Here is an 18,746-nt window from a genome sequence, read left to right as displayed (position 1 = left end):
CTATTGTAACCGAAATGTAGCCAAATGTTTTTACTACCTAACTGTGTTGTTGAAATTGAAACTTTCCTTGATTAAGAAGTGATTATTCGGATACAAATACACGAAAAAGCACACGCGCTTGTAAGCGTGCAGCTATCAGCCACAACAAGCAAGGTGTCTCCTCCGACGTCCGCGCCTCCGGAGTATCAGCCGGGCCGTCTGTGGGGAAGTGTCATTCGCTCTCTGTGCTTCTCTCGTAGCTGACGTGAATTTTTACCACTCAAACTTACCACTATGGCTGATGCTGCTGCTGCCCCCGCTGCTGTCAAGACTCCCAAGAAGAAGGCTGCTGCCAAGCCTAAGAAGGCTGCCGCACATCCTACCTATTTGGAGATGATCAAGAAAGCTATTTCATCCCTGAAGGAGAGGGGTGGTTCTTCCCGACAGGCTGTTCTGAAATACATCTTGGCCAACTACAAGGTTGGTGACAACCAGGTGGCCATCAATGCTCGCATCAAGACTGCTTTGAAAAATGGAGTCAAGAACGGCGCACTGAAGCAATCAAAGGGAACTGGAGCCGCTGGATCATTCCGTCTTGGCGAGGCAAAGAAAGCCGAAAAACCCAAGAAGGCTAAGGCAGCTGCCAAACCAAAGAAGGCTGCCAAATCCCCCAAGAAAGTCAAGAAGCCAGCTGCTGCCAAGAAACCCAAAACAGCCACTAAGAAGGCCGCTAAGTCACCAAAGAAGGTGAAGGCTGCAGCCAAGCCCAAGAAGGCGAAGACACCCAAGAAGGCAGCAGCCAAACCCAAGAAGGTCAAGACCCCCAAGAAGAAGGCAGTCAAGCCAAAGAAGGCTTAAGCTCTCATTGTCACGCCTTCGCTCCACATTTCTGTGGTCCAAAGGCCCTTTTCAGGGCCATCCAAATACCCCAAAAGAAAACTTGAAAACACTGATAACAAAACAATAAATATTTATATTAGCAGTATAGCAGAAATAAAGTGCAGGTTCTTGTGGTAACAGAGATAACGTAGCAGCAACGCACATAACACGCATATGTGATGATGATAAAGGTACGTCAGGGATTTTATTGTGTGTGTGTGTTGGGGTGGGGGTGGGGGGTAGTGTGTCTTCACACTAATGACTGTTGTTATGCTTGTTTATTAACCCCCAAAATGGGTGTCTGTTGGAAAGTGAGGCGATTAGTGTCGTTGATAGATATAATATCCTTGAGTGCAGACTTCCTATGTGTGTAGCTGCACATGCACGTTGTGTTCAAAGGTGTAAAACGGCGATAAGGGCCAGACATCCGCGGGGTGTTTTACCGACACACGCCTCGCCTATGCACGACTTTTCATATAGAGCGCCAAGAGTTGTGCGCCCTTGGTCGTGTGCGTTTCGCCTAGCCCCCTACCTGCAACATGTCACATCTACCTGTTGTATGGCGAGAGAAATGTATGGAAATCCTTTCTAATAAGTCTAAAGTACGTTTGCAAGCGATCAGCTAGAACGGGGAACATAAAATAGCTGGTTTATCACACAGTCACATCGTTTTTTTCCATATTTTTAAAGCGTGTCAACAGTGATCAGCTTGCTCACAGCTTTCAAAATACATTTTCCAGCAGCAAGCCAGTGAACTCCTATTGACAGGCGCTCTGTACGATCTAACTCTTTCTCCTTTTCTTATCTGTGTAGGCAAAGAGATGTGAGCCGAGACTTAACACGAACAACATTATGATTTTACATGTATATATTATATATTCATGCTTTGAAAGTAAGAAAGTAAGTAAAATAGTCAATTATCGGTGCACGCAAACACCTTTAAGTGGCGAAAAGGACGTACATGCCTTCAGAATAGTTGACGAGTTGGGTGAACTGACAACTGAATATGATCACATGTATAGTGGAAAAGTCCTTTCTGTAAAGGTATGTAAGAATACATGGCTGGCAGCTATGTCTTTGAGCAGACATGCATGAGTGGGTCCATTTACAAGGAAATAAAAGTGTATGATTACATCAGATGTGAATGAGGCAAGTGCACCTTATGGTCGAAAAAGAAAAAAGTGGGAATCGCATAGCAAAAATGTCTACTGCACCCGGTGTTCCCAGGCGGTCACCCATCCAAGTACTCTCCGGGCCCGACGTTGCTTATCTTCGGTGATCGGACGAGAACCGGTGTTTTCAACGTGGTATGGCCGTAGACAATGCTTATCGGCAAACTTTAGCTACATATACACACCGCACATTGGTAAAAAGACATTGCCATGAAAACAGCATGCTCGCGTTTTCAGCGGGTTCAGTAGACATGTTGTGTTTGTTGATTTATGATGTATATTTACAGGGATTAAAATCTACAAAATCTAGCCGTTGTAAAAACATGTGATCACTGTTTAACACGAGGCCCGGCACACTCGCTCACTCGATCCGGCCTCTCGTCTGAAACATTCACTTTTCGTTGATGCATGGTAGCCTATATTGTTCTGGTAATATTAACATCCAAACGACGAAGACCCCTACTAATATCGTGCTATTAAGACAGGCAAAAAGACTTAATCTGTGACGACCGATCGAGTGATCTAAACACCTATGTATATATGTTACTGTTCGGGGCTTCGCGCCCTAAGTGCTTGTGTCCCGAGATCCTCGTCTTAGTAGACTGTTTTCCTGAAAGTAAAATCCCCGTTACTTACTTGTTATGACAAAGTTAGTTTCAACTTTATTGAAGTGACCAAAATTATGTTTCCAGAAATATACTGTCAAATGTTTTCTGTTGCAAAATGGCGAAGTCGTCAGAAAAACGTGCTTCATTGTCGTTGTTTGAACGCTTGTTCTAGCTTATCATAGACAATACTGATGAGTGTTGTGTTTTACTTTCATAGTTAGATATATTGAGAATTGACAGGCAAGGTTTAAAATGCAAAAACTTGAGTCTCAAGGCTAAAAATGTGCTTTTGAAAGTAGCGATGTCTACAATTTAGACTGGGTCGCTTCATTGGAAACATCACGTGTGGCTTTGAACTTCACCCGTGAGTGTTGCTATTGTAACCGAAATGTAGCCAAATGTTTTTACTACCTAACTGTGTTGTTGAAATTGAAACTTTCCTTGATTAAGAAGTGATTATTCGGATACAAATACACGAAAAAGCACACGCGCTTACTTACTTACTTACTTTGTAGATTTAACGTGCGCTTTCCGACTGATGCGTATTTCGCACACGGGCCCGGCCAGGCCATTTAATGTGTTTCCGAAAGGGGCGAAAGTGGTGTGTGCAACCCAAGAGGGGGCTTTAGGGGTTGCTTATATAGAATTTGGGAATTTTGAGATTTGGAATAGATGCCGATGGGGTAAGGGAGGAGAACTAAGGGAGCTGGGTATGGTGGATTTTTGTGTGTTTATGTAATTTTGATTTGGTGGATTATAGTGTTTTTAGATGCGTTTTATTAGTTCCGTTTTGATTAAGAATACGCCTAAGGCCTTGAAGTTTTCTAGTTTATTTTGTGGGTTTAGTATTGCTTCTAGAGTGAGAGCCTGGTTTAGATTGAGGGTGGTTTGTAATGCGGTTCGATGTGTTAGGTAGTGTGTGCAGTAGATGAGTGCGTGTTCTGGGGTTTCTAGTTGTTTGCAGTGTGGGCAGTTACCTGTAGTATGTTTTTTTATTTTTTTTAGGTGGTTATTTAGGTTGGTGTGTCCTGTTTGGAGTTTAGTGATTACTCTGTCGATTTTTTTTGATGGATGGTGAATTTTTGGTTTGGTTAGTGGTTTGCTGAGTACTTTTTTGATTTGGCTATTTGAGTTTAGATATAGGTTATGCCATTTTTTGGTGATTTTTTGCTTATTTACAATTTTAATTTCTGATTTTGAGATGGGTAAGTTTAAGCTTATTTCTGGGATTTTGAGGGATAGTTTAGCTGCCTTATCGGCGTTTTCATTACCGTATATTCCTACGTGGGCGGGTATCCACAAGAAAGTTATTTGTTTGCCTGCGTTAGTTAGGTCGTTGGAGCTTTTAAGTATTAGATTTATTAATTTAGGTCGGTTTTTGGTATTTTTGTTTTTGAGGGCTTGCAGTCCACTTAGGGAGTCGGTAAGTATTAGGATTTTATTGTGGTTTTTGGATTCTTGACTATGGAGGGCTGAGGCCATGCCCATTAGTTCTGCCGTGAATATTGATTGGTTGTTTGGGAGTCGGAAGGATTGTGTAGTTTTAGTTGGTTGTGTGGTATGGACTCCGAAACCTGTGTGTTTGGAGGTCGGATCTGAAGATCCGTCCGTGTAAATGTGACACCAATTTGGCCAATTTTCGTGTATGTATGCTAGTGTGGTGGTTTTAGCTATGTTTGGGTCGGTTTGTTTATTTATTTGGCTAGCTAGTGTTGTGTCTATTTTGGGTATTTTAAGTTTAGGGGTGAAGATATTTGATTGTTTGCAGTTTTGTTTAAGATTTTTAATTTGGTGTTCATTTAGGTAGTTTGTTATTCTTTGAGATATTGGGGTAAGTAAGGGGTGTTTACGAGCTAGAGCTTGGTTTTTGGGGCTGATATTTTGGTTTATTAGGTTTTGGATGAGAGGGTTTGATTGGGATGCGGCCCAGAAATTTAAGCTTAGCTGTTCCCTGCGTAGACTTAGTGGCATTTCTCCTGTTAAGGCCTGGAGTGAAGTGTAGGAGGTGCCATGTTGGGTGCGTGTAATTAGTTTGAGAGCCTGATATTGTATTGAGTCAAGTTTTTTAGATAGAGAGTTGTTTAGGGTGTTGTATATGGCGCAGCCGTAGTCTAGTTTTGATCTAATTAGTGATATGTAGAGTGAGAGGAGGGTATCTTTGGAGGCTCCCCAGTTTGAGCCAGTGAGGCATCTTAGGGTGTTTAGGTCTTTACTGCATTTAGTTGTTAGGTTTTGGATGTGAGCATCCCAGGTGAGATGTTGATCGAAGATAAGTCCTAAGAATTTGGTTTGTTTTTGAAATTTGATTGTTTGGTTGTTTAGCTGGAGAATTGGGGAGGCGGGTTTCATGTTTTTATGTTTGAATACTATTCCTGTTGTTTTTTCTGAGTTAAGGGAGAAGCCCCATTTGTCAGCCCATTGTTGTATTTTATTAAGAGATTTTTGGAGTAAATTTTGGGCCATATTAATACTTTTTGTGCGGATCCAGAGGGCTCCATCATCCGCGAATTTGGATGTGTTTACTTTAGGGGATAGGCCCTCGAAGAGATCGTTTATCATTATATTAAAGAGTGTGGGGCTGAGGATACTGCCCTGGGGAGTGCCATTTTCTAGGGGACACTGGTCCGATAGAGTATGGTCTATCCCCACTGTTATTTTACGTTCGTTTAGAAAGTCCTGAATGTAGTTTATTATTTGTCCTTTTAGTCCTATTTTTTTAAGTTTTTGTATTAGCCCGTTGTGCCAAACCATGTCGAATGCTTTGGAGAAATCCAGAAAGATGCCTGTTGTGTATTGTTTGTTGAGTTGTCCCGTCTTTATGTCCTGTTCTAGTCGGGCGAGATTATCTAAGGTTGAGCGGCCAGGAGTGAAACCGCTTTGATCTGTGTTTATGATGTTATTTTGAGTTAAGTAGTGTTGTAGTCTATTTTTGGCCATAGATTCCATTACTTTACATAGGTTTGAGGTTAGGGATATTGGTCTATAAGAATTTGCCTGGTTAGTTGGTTTATCGGGTTTAGGGATAGGGATGACTAGTGCCTGTTTCCAGGGAGTTGGTACCTGTCCGTTTTGATAGATTAGGTTATATAGTTTAAGTAGTGCCTGGAGTAGGTTGGGGGGGAGTTTTTTGATTATTTGGTAGGATGTTAGGTCTAGTCCTGGGGCAGTTCCCTTTTTCCTATTTTGGAGTACGTACTGGAGTTCTTCCATTGAGTAAGGTTGGTTTATTTCGAGGTTATCATTATTTGGTACTTTAGTAGGTTTGGCTTCTGCTTTAAGTTTTTGTTGGAATTTTTCGCTGAAGTTATTGTTGCTGCTTATGGCCGAGAAGTGGTTTGCTAGGTTATTTGCCTTTTCGGTAGGGTTGGTTGAATTGTTTATGTTGGGTGTTTTTTTGTGACGTTTTAAGCCTCTAATGGCGTGGATTTTACGCCAGACTGTTCTGGCATCTGTGCGATTATTTACTCCTTCACAAAATAATTTCCAATCTTTGGTTTTAGCTATTTTGACTAGTTTTTGGACCTTGTGGTTTAGTTCGTGAGCTACCGTTATATGGTTATGGTCGCGTTTGGCTCTATTGAAGGCTGTTTTACGTTTGCGTCTAGTTTGTTCTATTTCCTCGTTCCACCATGGTACCGAGGGTTTGCCTACGTTATTTGTTTTATAAGGTATTGATGCTTTGGCTGCGTTAATTATGTAGTCTGTTAGGTTTTTGCAGTAGATTTCTGGGTCCTTATTTTCTAGTTTGGTTAGGTTGGCTTGGTTGCAGATATCCTGAAATTTGTCCCAGTTAGCTTGGTTATAGTTGAATTTTGGTTCTAGGTTTTCTGTTTGGGTAGGAACGTTTGTATTGCCTATGGTAATGTTTATAGGGAAGTGGTCACTACCTAGTGGGGCGTCGTGAACTTCCCATTGAGTACTTTGGGCCAGATCTGGGGTGCATATGGTTAGGTCGATAGCCGACATTTTATGGTTTTTCTTATCGTATCTAGTTGGTTGGTTATTGTTTAGGAGTACAAGGTTATTTGTTTCTATCCATTCAGAGATTAGTTTGCCATGATTATCTATTTTTTCATCTATGCTCCAGGTGGGGTGGTGAGCGTTAAAGTCTCCTAGGAATATAGTTGATTTATTGCTTATTTGCAGTAATTTGTTTAGGTCCTCAGCTTGAATTTTTTGTTCTACCCAGTGGTATACGTTAATGATGTTTATTTTTTGGTTTTTGAGAGTTATTTGGATGCCGTTTGCTTCTAGGTTTGGTGTGTTTATTTTGATTTCTTCATAGTTAATGTCTTCTCTGATTAGTATTATTAATCCTCCTGCGGCTCTAGCGGTTTTAGGTTTGGCTCGGTCTGTTCTAACTGAGTTGTAGTTTGGTAGAGTAAATTTAGATTTTTTTGAGAATTTGGTTTCTTGGATACAGGCAATGTGCGGACCCTTATCTTGTTTAAATTTTGCTTTTAGTTCGTGGCCGTGGGAATTTAGTCCATTGGCATTCCACTGAAATATGTTTAGGCCTTCCATTATTTGGGCTTTTAGTGTTTGGAGGTTAGGTTTTGATTTAGGCTAGGGGTTTTTACTTGGTTGAGGTAGGGCTAACTAATTCGAGGCCTATGCTGAAGAATTCGAAGGTAAGGGTTGTCAGTTTAAGCTTATTTGCTACGGTATAGAAAGCTTTAGTGCTAGCGTTTGGGTTTATTTCCTTTAGCATGTATGCGAGAAGGATGGTTAAGTTGTTTAGTTTGTTGTTTGACATTTGCTGAGGCCTGTGTTTAAAGGTTTTGGTTTTTTGGGGGGTTGAGAGAGTTATTTCGTTTATGTCTTCCTCGGTTGTGCATTCATATTCACACGCGCTTGTAAGCGTGCAGCTATCAGCCACAACAAGCAAGGTGTCTCCTCCGACGTCCGCGCCTCCGGAGTATCAGCCGGGCCGTCTGTGGGGAAGTGTCATTCGCTCTCTGTGCTTCTCTCGTAGCTGACGTGAATTTTTACCACTCAAACTTACCACTATGGCTGATGCTGCTGCTGCCCCCGCTGCTGTCAAGACTCCCAAGAAGAAGGCTGCTGCCAAGCCTAAGAAGGCTGCCGCACATCCTACCTATTTGGAGATGATCAAGAAAGCTATTTCATCCCTGAAGGAGAGGGGTGGTTCTTCCCGACAGGCTGTTCTGAAATACATCTTGGCCAACTACAAGGTTGGTGACAACCAGGTGGCCATCAATGCTCGCATCAAGACTGCTTTGAAAAATGGAGTCAAGAACGGCGCACTGAAGCAATCAAAGGGAACTGGAGCCGCTGGATCATTCCGTCTTGGCGAGGCAAAGAAAGCCGAAAAACCCAAGAAGGCTAAGGCAGCTGCCAAACCAAAGAAGGCTGCCAAATCCCCCAAGAAAGTCAAGAAGCCAGCTGCTGCCAAGAAACCCAAAACAGCCACTAAGAAGGCCGCTAAGTCACCAAAGAAGGTGAAGGCTGCAGCCAAGCCCAAGAAGGCGAAGACACCCAAGAAGGCAGCAGCCAAACCCAAGAAGGTCAAGACCCCCAAGAAGAAGGCAGTCAAGCCAAAGAAGGCTTAAGCTCTCATTGTCACGCCTTCGCTCCACATTTCTGTGGTCCAAAGGCCCTTTTCAGGGCCATCCAAATACCCCAAAAGAAAACTTGAAAACACTGATAACAAAACAATAAATATTTATATTAGCAGTATAGCAGAAATAAAGTGCAGGTTCTTGTGGTAACAGAGATAACGTAGCAGCAACGCACATAACACGCATATGTGATGATGATAAAGGTACGTCAGGGATTTTATTGTGTGTGTGTGTTGGGGTGGGGGTGGGGGGTAGTGTGTCTTCACACTAATGACTGTTGTTATGCTTGTTTATTAACCCCCAAAATGGGTGTCTGTTGGAAAGTGAGGCGATTAGTGTCGTTGATAGATATAATATCCTTGAGTGCAGACTTCCTATGTGTGTAGCTGCACATGCACGTTGTGTTCAAAGGTGTAAAACGGCGATAAGGGCCAGACATCCGCGGGGTGTTTTACCGACACACGCCTCGCCTATGCACGACTTTTCATATAGAGCGCCAAGAGTTGTGCGCCCTTGGTCGTGTGCGTTTCGCCTAGCCCCCTACCTGCAACATGTCACATCTACCTGTTGTATGGCGAGAGAAATGTATGGAAATCCTTTCTAATAAGTCTAAAGTACGTTTGCAAGCGATCAGCTAGAACGGGGAACATAAAATAGCTGGTTTATCACACAGTCGCATCGTTTTTTTCCATATTTTTAAAGCGTGTCAACAGTGATCAGCTTGCTCACAGCTTTCAAAATACATTTTCCAGCAGCAAGCCAGTGAACTCCTATTGACAGGCGCTCTGTACGATCTAACTCTTTCTCCTTTTCTTATCTGTGTAGGCAAAGAGATGTGAGCCGAGACTTAACACGAACAACATTATGATTTTACATGTATATATTATATATTCATGCTTTGAAAGTAAGAAAGTAAGTAAAATAGTCAATTATCGGTGCACGCAAACACCTTTATGTGGCGAAAAGGACGTACATGCCTTCAGAATAGTTGACGAGTTGGGTGAACTGACAACTGAATATGATCACATGTATAGTGGAAAAGTCCTTTCTGTAAAGGTATGTAAGAATACATGGCTGGCAGCTATGTCTTTGAGCAGACATGCATGAGTGGGTCCATTTACAAGGAAATAAAAGTGTATGATTACATCAGATGTGAATGAGGCAAGTGCACCTTATGGTCGAAAAAGAAAAAAGTGGGAATCGCATAGCAAAAATGTCTACTGCACCCGGTGTTCCCAGGCGGTCACCCATCCAAGTACTCTCCGGGCCCGACGTTGCTTAACTTCGGTGATCGGACGAGAACCGGTGTTTTCAACGTGGTATGGCCGTAGACAATGCTTATCGGCAAACTTTAGCTACATATACACACCGCACATTGGTAAAAAGACATTGCCATGAAAACAGCATGCTCGCGTTTTCAGCGGGTTCAGTAGACATGTTGTGTTTGTTGATTTATGATGTATATTTACAGGGATTAAAATCTACAAAATCTAGCCGTTGTAAAAACATGTGATCACTGTTTAACACGAGGCCCGGCACACTCGCTCACTCGATCCGGCCTCTCGTCTGAAACATTCACTTTTCGTTGATGCATGGTAGCCTATATTGTTCTGGTAATATTAACATCCAAACGACGAAGACCCCTACTAATATCGTGCTATTAAGACAGGCAAAAAGACTTAATCTGTGACGACCGATCGAGTGATCTAAACACCTATGTATATATGTTACTGTTCGGGGCTTCGCGCCCTAAGTGCTTGTGTCCCGAGATCCTCGTCTTAGTAGACTGTTTTCCTGAAAGTAAAATCCCCGTTACTTACTTGTTATGACAAAGTTAGTTTCAACTTTATTGAAGTGACCAAAATTATGTTTCCAGAAATATACTGTCAAATGTTTTCTGTTGCAAAATGGCGAAGTCGTCAGAAAAACGTGCTTCATTGTCGTTGTTTGAACGCTTGTTCTAGCTTATCATAGACAATACTGATGAGTGTTGTGTTTTACTTTCATAGTTAGATATATTGAGAATTGACAGGCAAGGTTTAAAATGCAAAAACTTGAGTCTCAAGGCTAAAAATGTGCTTTTGAAAGTAGCGATGTCTACAATTTAGACTGGGTCGCTTCATTGGAAACATCACGTGTGGCTTTGAACTTCACCCGTGAGTGTTGCTATTGTAACCGAAATGTAGCCAAATGTTTTTACTACCTAACTGTGTTGTTGAAATTGAAACTTTCCTTGATTAAGAAGTGATTATTCGGATACAAATACACGAAAAAGCACACGCGCTTGTAAGCGTGCAGCTATCAGCCACAACAAGCAAGGTGTCTCCTCCGACGTCCGCGCCTCCGGAGTATCAGCCGGGCCGTCTGTGGGGAAGTGTCATTCGCTCTCTGTGCTTCTCTCGTAGCTGACGTGAATTTTTACCACTCAAACTTACCACTATGGCTGATGCTGCTGCTGCCCCCGCTGCTGTCAAGACTCCCAAGAAGAAGGCTGCTGCCAAGCCTAAGAAGGCTGCCGCACATCCTACCTATTTGGAGATGATCAAGAAAGCTATTTCATCCCTGAAGGAGAGGGGTGGTTCTTCCCGACAGGCTGTTCTGAAATACATCTTGGCCAACTACAAGGTTGGTGACAACCAGGTGGCCATCAATGCTCGCATCAAGACTGCTTTGAAAAATGGAGTCAAGAACGGCGCACTGAAGCAATCAAAGGGAACTGGAGCCGCTGGATCATTCCGTCTTGGCGAGGCAAAGAAAGCCGAAAAACCCAAGAAGGCTAAGGCAGCTGCCAAACCAAAGAAGGCTGCCAAATCCCCCAAGAAAGTCAAGAAGCCAGCTGCTGCCAAGAAACCCAAAACAGCCACTAAGAAGGCCGCTAAGTCACCAAAGAAGGTGAAGGCTGCAGCCAAGCCCAAGAAGGCGAAGACACCCAAGAAGGCAGCAGCCAAACCCAAGAAGGTCAAGACCCCCAAGAAGAAGGCAGTCAAGCCAAAGAAGGCTTAAGCTCTCATTGTCACGCCTTCGCTCCACATTTCTGTGGTCCAAAGGCCCTTTTCAGGGCCATCCAAATACCCCAAAAGAAAACTTGAAAACACTGATAACAAAACAATAAATATTTATATTAGCAGTATAGCAGAAATAAAGTGCAGGTTCTTGTGGTAACAGAGATAACGTAGCAGCAACGCACATAACACGCATATGTGATGATGATAAAGGTACGTCAGGGATTTTATTGTGTGTGTGTGTTGGGGTGGGGGTGGGGGGTAGTGTGTCTTCACACTAATGACTGTTGTTATGCTTGTTTATTAACCCCCAAAATGGGTGTCTGTTGGAAAGTGAGGCGATTAGTGTCGTTGATAGATATAATATCCTTGAGTGCAGACTTCCTATGTGTGTAGCTGCACATGCACGTTGTGTTCAAAGGTGTAAAACGGCGATAAGGGCCAGACATCCGCGGGGTGTTTTACCGACACACGCCTCGCCTATGCACGACTTTTCATATAGAGCGCCAAGAGTTGTGCGCCCTTGGTCGTGTGCGTTTCGCCTAGCCCCCTACCTGCAACATGTCACATCTACCTGTTGTATGGCGAGAGAAATGTATGGAAATCCTTTCTAATAAGTCTAAAGTACGTTTGCAAGCGATCAGCTAGAACGGGGAACATAAAATAGCTGGTTTATCACACAGTCGCATCGTTTTTTTCCATATTTTTAAAGCGTGTCAACAGTGATCAGCTTGCTCACAGCTTTCAAAATACATTTTCCAGCAGCAAGCCAGTGAACTCCTATTGACAGGCGCTCTGTACGATCTAACTCTTTCTCCTTTTCTTATCTGTGTAGGCAAAGAGATGTGAGCCGAGACTTAACACGAACAACATTATGATTTTACATGTATATATTATATATTCATGCTTTGAAAGTAAGAAAGTAAGTAAAATAGTCAATTATCGGTGCACGCAAACACCTTTATGTGGCGAAAAGGACGTACATGCCTTCAGAATAGTTGACGAGTTGGGTGAACTGACAACTGAATATGATCACATGTATAGTGGAAAAGTCCTTTCTGTAAAGGTATGTAAGAATACATGGCTGGCAGCTATGTCTTTGAGCAGACATGCATGAGTGGGTCCATTTACAAGGAAATAAAAGTGTATGATTACATCAGATGTGAATGAGGCAAGTGCACCTTATGGTCGAAAAAGAAAAAAGTGGGAATCGCATAGCAAAAATGTCTACTGCACCCGGTGTTCCCAGGCGGTCACCCATCCAAGTACTCTCCGGGCCCGACGTTGCTTAAGTTCGGTGATCGGACGAGAACCGGTGTTTTCAACGTGGTATGGCCGTAGACAATGCTTATCGGCAAACTTTAGCTACATATACACACCGCACATTGGTAAAAAGACATTGCCATGAAAACAGCATGCTCGCGTTTTCAGCGGGTTCAGTAGACATGTTGTGTTTGTTGATTTATGATGTATATTTACAGGGATTAAAATCTACAAAATCTAGCCGTTGTAAAAACATGTGATCACTGTTTAACACGAGGCCCGGCACACTCGCTCACTCGATCCGGCCTCTCGTCTGAAACATTCACTTTTCGTTGATGCATGGTAGCCTATATTGTTCTGGTAATATTAACATCCAAACGACGAAGACCCCTACTAATATCGTGCTATTAAGACAGGCAAAAAGACTTAATCTGTGACGACCGATCGAGTGATCTAAACACCTATGTATATATGTTACTGTTCGGGGCTTCGCGCCCTAAGTGCTTGTGTCCCGAGATCCTCGTCTTAGTAGACTGTTTTCCTGAAAGTAAAATCCCCGTTACTTACTTGTTATGACAAAGTTAGTTTCAACTTTATTGAAGTGACCAAAATTATGTTTCCAGAAATATACTGTCAAATGTTTTCTGTTGCAAAATGGCGAAGTCGTCAGAAAAACGTGCTTCATTGTCGTTGTTTGAACGCTTGTTCTAGCTTATCATAGACAATACTGATGAGTGTTGTGTTTTACTTTCATAGTTAGATATATTGAGAATTGACAGGCAAGGTTTAAAATGCAAAAACTTGAGTCTCAAGGCTAAAAATGTGCTTTTGAAAGTAGCGATGTCTACAATTTAGACTGGGTCGCTTCATTGGAAACATCACGTGTGGCTTTGAACTTCACCCGTGAGTGTTGCTATTGTAACCGAAATGTAGCCAAATGTTTTTACTACCTAACTGTGTTGTTGAAATTGAAACTTTCCTTGATTAAGAAGTGATTATTCGGATACAAATACACGAAAAAGCACACGCGCTTGTAAGCGTGCAGCTATCAGCCACAACAAGCAAGGTGTCTCCTCCGACGTCCGCGCCTCCGGAGTATCAGCCGGGCCGTCTGTGGGGAAGTGTCATTCGCTCTCTGTGCTTCTCTCGTAGCTGACGTGAATTTTTACCACTCAAACTTACCACTATGGCTGATGCTGCTGCTGCCCCCGCTGCTGTCAAGACTCCCAAGAAGAAGGCTGCTGCCAAGCCTAAGAAGGCTGCCGCACATCCTACCTATTTGGAGATGATCAAGAAAGCTATTTCATCCCTGAAGGAGAGGGGTGGTTCTTCCCGACAGGCTGTTCTGAAATACATCTTGGCCAACTACAAGGTTGGTGACAACCAGGTGGCCATCAATGCTCGCATCAAGACTGCTTTGAAAAATGGAGTCAAGAACGGCGCACTGAAGCAATCAAAGGGAACTGGAGCCGCTGGATCATTCCGTCTTGGCGAGGCAAAGAAAGCCGAAAAACCCAAGAAGGCTAAGGCAGCTGCCAAACCAAAGAAGGCTGCCAAATCCCCCAAGAAAGTCAAGAAGCCAGCTGCTGCCAAGAAACCCAAAACAGCCACTAAGAAGGCCGCTAAGTCACCAAAGAAGGTGAAGGCTGCAGCCAAGCCCAAGAAGGCGAAGACACCCAAGAAGGCAGCAGCCAAACCCAAGAAGGTCAAGACCCCCAAGAAGAAGGCAGCCAAGCCAAAGAAGGCTTAAGCTCTCATTGTCACGCCTTCGCTCCACATTTCTGTGGTCCAAAGGCCCTTTTCAGGGCCATCCAAATACCCCAAAAGAAAACTTGAAAACACTGATAACAAAACAATAAATATTTATATTAGCAGTATAGCAGAAATAAAGTGCAGGTTCTTGTGGTAACAGAGATAACGTAGCAGCAACGCACATAACACGCATATGTGATGATGATAAAGGTACGTCAGGGATTTTATTGTGTGTGTGTGTTGGGGTGGGGGTGGGGGGTAGTGTGTCTTCACACTAATGACTGTTGTTATGCTTGTTTATTAACCCCCAAAATGGGTGTCTGTTGGAAAGTGAGGCGATTAGTGTCGTTGATAGATATAATATCCTTGAGTGCAGACTTCCTATGTGTGTAGCTGCACATGCACGTTGTGTTCAAAGGTGTAAAACGGCGATAAGGGCCAGACATCCGCGGGGTGTTTTACCGACACACGCCTCGCCTATGCACGACTTTTCATATAGAGCGCCAAGAGTTGTGCGCCCTTGGTCGTGTGCGTTTCGCCTAGCCCCCTACCTGCAACATGTCACATCTACCTGTTGTATGGCGAGAGAAATGTATGGAAATCCTTTCTAATAAGTCTAAAGTACGTTTGCAAGCGATCAGCTAGAACGGGGAACATAAAATAGCTGGTTTATCACACAGTCGCATCGTTTTTTTCCATATTTTTAAAGCGTGTCAACAGTGATCAGCTTGCTCACAGCTTTCAAAATACATTTTCCAGCAGCAAGCCAGTGAACTCCTATTGACAGGCGCTCTGTACGATCTAACTCTTTCTCCTTTTCTTATCTGTGTAGGCAAAGAGATGTGAGCCGAGACTTAACACGAACAACATTATGATTTTACATGTATATATTATATATTCATGCTTTGAAAGTAAGAAAGTAAGTAAAATAGTCAATTATCGGTGCACGCAAACACCTTTAAGTGGCGAAAAGGACGTACATGCCTTCAGAATAGTTGACGAGTTGGGTGAACTGACAACTGAATATGATCACATGTATAGTGGAAAAGTCCTTTCTGTAAAGGTATGTAAGAATACATGGCTGGCAGCTATGTCTTTGAGCAGACATGCATGAGTGGGTCCATTTACAAGGAAATAAAAGTGTATGATTACATCAGATGTGAATGAGGCAAGTGCACCTTATGGTCGAAAAAGAAAAAAGTGGGAATCGCATAGCAAAAATGTCTACTGCACCCGGTGTTCCCAGGCGGTCACCCATCCAAGTACTCTCCGGGCCCGACGTTGCTTAACTTCAGTGATCGGACGAGAACCGGTGTTTTCAACGTGGTATGGCCGTAGACAATGCTTTTCGGCAAACTTTAGCTACATATACACACCGCACATTGGTAAAAAGACATTGCCATGAAAACAGCATGCTCGCGTTTTCAGCGGGTTCAGTAGACATGTTGTGTTTGTTGATTTATGATGTATATTTACAGGGATTAAAATCTACAAAATCTAGCCGTTGTAAAAACATGTGATCACTGTTTAACACGAGGCCCGGCACACTCGCTCACTCGATCCGGCCTCTCGTCTGAAACATTCACTTTTCGTTGATGCATGGTAGCCTATATTGTTCTGGTAATATTAACATCCAAACGACGAAGACCCCTACTAATATCGTGCTATTAAGACAGGCAAAAAGACTTAATCTGTGACGACCGATCGAGTGATCTAAACACCTATGTATATATGTTACTGTTCGGGGCTTCGCGCCCTAAGTGCTTGTGTCCCGAGATCCTCGTCTTAGTAGACTGTTTTCCTGAAAGTAAAATCCCCGTTACTTACTTGTTATGACAAAGTTAGTTTCAACTTTATTGAAGTGACCAAAATTATGTTTCCAGAAATATACTGTCAAATGTTTTCTGTTGCAAAATGGCGAAGTCGTCAGAAAAACGTGCTTCATTGTCGTTGTTTGAACGCTTGTTCTAGCTTATCATAGACAATACTGATGAGTGTTGTGTTTTACTTTCATAGTTAGATATATTGAGAATTGACAGGCAAGGTTTAAAATGCAAAAACTTGAGTCTCAAGGCTAAAAATGTGCTTTTGAAAGTAGCGATGTCTACAATTTAGACTGGGTCGCTTCATTGGAAACATCACGTGTGGCTTTGAACTTCACCCGTGAGTGTTGCTATTGTAACCGAAATGTAGCCAAATGTTTTTACTACCTAACTGTGTTGTTGAAATTGAAACTTTCCTTGATTAAGAAGTGATTATTCGGATACAAATACACGAAAAAGCACACGCGCTTGTAAGCGTGCAGCTATCAGCCACAACAAGCAAGGTGTCTCCTCCGACGTCCGCGCCTCCGGAGTATCAGCCGGGCCGTCTGTGGGGAAGTGTCATTCGCTCTCTGTGCTTCTCTCGTAGCTGACGTGAATTTTTACCACTCAAACTTACCACTATGGCTGATGCTGCTGCTGCCCCCGCTGCTGTCAAGACTCCCAAGAAGAAGGCTGCTGCCAAGCCTAAGAAGGCTGCCGCACATCCTACCTATTTGGAGATGATCAAGAAAGCTATTTCATCCCTGAAGGAGAGGGGTGGTTCTTCCCGACAGGCTGTTCTGAAATACATCTTGGCCAACTACAAGGTTGGTGACAACCAGGTGGCCATCAATGCTCGCATCAAGACTGCTTTGAAAAATGGAGTCAAGAACGGCGCACTGAAGCAATCAAAGGGAACTGGAGCCGCTGGATCATTCCGTCTTGGCGAGGCAAAGAAAGCCGAAAAACCCAAGAAGGCTAAGGCAGCTGCCAAACCAAAGAAGGCTGCCAAATCCCCCAAGAAAGTCAAGAAGCCAGCTGCTGCCAAGAAACCCAAAACAGCCACTAAGAAGGCCGCTAAGTCACCAAAGAAGGTGAAGGCTGCAGCCAAGCCCAAGAAGGCGAAGACACCCAAGAAGGCAGCAGCCAAACCCAAGAAGGTCAAGACCCCCAAGAAGAAGGCAGCCAAGCCAAAGAAGGCTTAAGCTCTCATTGTCACGCCTTCGCTCCACATTTCTGTGGTCCAAAGGCCCTTTTCAGGGCCATCCAAATACCCCAAAAGAAAACTTGAAAACACTGATAACAAAACAATAAATATTTATATTAGCAGTATAGCAGAAATAAAGTGCAGGTTCTTGTGGTAACAGAGATAACGTAGCAGCAACGCACATAACACGCATATGTGATGATGATAAAGGTACGTCAGGGATTTTATTGTGTGTGTGTGTTGGGGTGGGGGTGGGGGGTAGTGTGTCTTCACACTAATGACTGTTGTTATGCTTGTTTATTAACCCCCAAAATGGGTGTCTGTTGGAAAGTGAGGCGATTAGTGTCGTTGATAGATATAATATCCTTGAGTGCAGACTTCCTATGTGTGTAGCTGCACATGCACGTTGTGTTCAAAGGTGTAAAACGGCGATAAGGGCCAGACATCCGCGGGGTGTTTTACCGACACACGCCTCGCCTATGCACGACTTTTCATATAGAGCGCCAAGAGTTGTGCGCCCTTGGTCGTGTGCGTTTCGCCTAGCCCCCTACCTGCAACATGTCACATCTACCTGTTGTATGGCGAGAGAAATGTATGGAAATCCTTTCTAATAAGTCTAAAGTACGTTTGCAAGCGATCAGCTAGAACGGGGAACATAAAATAGCTGGTTTATCACACAGTCGCATCGTTTTTTTCCATATTTTTAAAGCGTGTCAACAGTGATCAGCTTGCTCACAGCTTTCAAAATACATTTTCCAGCAGCAAGCCAGTGAACTCCTATTGACAGGCGCTCTGTACGATCTAACTCTTTCTCCTTTTCTTATCTGTGTAGGCAAAGAGATGTGAGCCGAGACTTAACACGAACAACATTATGATTTTACATGTATATATTATATATTCATGCTTTGAAAGTAAGAAAGTAAGTAAAATAGTCAATTATCGGTGCACGCAAACACCTTTAAGTGGCGAAAAGGACGTACATGCCTTCAGAATAGTTGACGAGTTGGGTGAACTGACAACTGAATATGATCACATGTATAGTGGAAAAGTCCTTTCTGTAAAGGTATGTAAGAATACATGGCTGGCAGCTATGTCTTTGAGCAGACATGCATGAGTGGGTCCATTTACAAGGAAATAAAAGTGTATGATTACATCAGATGTGAATGAGGCAAGTGCACCTTATGGTCGAAAAAGAAAAAAGTGGGAATCGCATAGCAAAAATGTCTACTGCACCCGGTGTTCCCAGGCGGTCACCCATCCAAGTACTCTCCGGGCCCGACGTTGCTTAACTTCAGTGATCGGACGAGAACCGGTGTTTTCAACGTGGTATGGCCGTAGACAATGCTTATCGGCAAACTTTAGCTACATATACACACCGCACATTGGTAAAAAGACATTGCCATGAAAACAGCATGCTCGCGTTTTCAGCGGGTTCAGTAGACATGTTGTGTTTGTTGATTTATGATGTATATTTACAGGGATTAAAATCTACAAAAT

General features: G+C 43.1%; 2 protein-coding genes and 5 non-coding genes across 7 annotated transcripts; 2 read left to right on the top strand and 5 right to left on the bottom strand.

Annotated features, from left to right (window-relative positions):
- Positions 1–2,060: 2,060 nt before the first annotated feature.
- Positions 2,061–2,179, bottom strand: LOC139476198 (5S ribosomal RNA). Its single transcript, XR_011654117.1, has one exon. It is a non-coding gene; the product is annotated as a 5S ribosomal RNA (ribosomal RNA).
- A 7,255-nt stretch (positions 2,180–9,434) lies between these two features.
- LOC139476174 (5S ribosomal RNA) lies at positions 9,435–9,553 on the bottom strand. Its single transcript, XR_011654095.1, has one exon. It is a non-coding gene; the product is annotated as a 5S ribosomal RNA (ribosomal RNA).
- A 2,893-nt stretch (positions 9,554–12,446) lies between these two features.
- LOC139476121 (5S ribosomal RNA) lies at positions 12,447–12,565 on the bottom strand. Its single transcript, XR_011654050.1, has one exon. It is a non-coding gene; the product is annotated as a 5S ribosomal RNA (ribosomal RNA).
- Positions 12,566–13,671: 1,106 nt separating this feature from the next.
- On the top strand, positions 13,672–14,235 carry LOC139475988 (histone 24-like). The gene has a single exon (XM_071259213.1). The coding sequence runs from the start codon at positions 13,672–13,674 to the stop codon at positions 14,233–14,235; it is 564 nt and encodes a 187-aa protein (XP_071115314.1).
- A 1,223-nt stretch (positions 14,236–15,458) lies between these two features.
- On the bottom strand, positions 15,459–15,577 carry LOC139476200 (5S ribosomal RNA). The gene has a single exon (XR_011654119.1). It is a non-coding gene; the product is annotated as a 5S ribosomal RNA (ribosomal RNA).
- A 1,106-nt stretch (positions 15,578–16,683) lies between these two features.
- LOC139475990 (histone 24-like) lies at positions 16,684–17,247 on the top strand. The gene has a single exon (XM_071259215.1). It carries the CDS (start codon positions 16,684–16,686, stop codon positions 17,245–17,247), a length of 564 nt encoding a protein of 187 aa, XP_071115316.1.
- A 1,223-nt stretch (positions 17,248–18,470) lies between these two features.
- On the bottom strand, positions 18,471–18,589 carry LOC139476199 (5S ribosomal RNA). The gene has a single exon (XR_011654118.1). It is a non-coding gene; the product is annotated as a 5S ribosomal RNA (ribosomal RNA).
- Between the last annotated feature and the right edge of the window lie 157 nt (positions 18,590–18,746).

This window comes from Haliotis cracherodii, unplaced genomic scaffold (assembly GCF_022045235.1).
Source record: "Haliotis cracherodii isolate W230 unplaced genomic scaffold, xgHalCrac1.p SCAF_3, whole genome shotgun sequence".
NCBI lineage: Eukaryota > Metazoa > Mollusca > Gastropoda > Lepetellida > Haliotidae > Haliotis > Haliotis cracherodii.
The sequence above is the reverse complement of the archived record's forward strand: the minus strand, read 5'-3'. Positions and strand labels throughout refer to the sequence as shown.

Coding starts and splice junctions, on each gene's coding strand:
- LOC139475990 (XM_071259215.1), top strand. CDS start 16,684: ATGGCTGATGCTGCTGCTGCCCCCGCTGCTGTCAAGACTCCCAAGAAG.
- LOC139475988 (XM_071259213.1), top strand. CDS start 13,672: ATGGCTGATGCTGCTGCTGCCCCCGCTGCTGTCAAGACTCCCAAGAAG.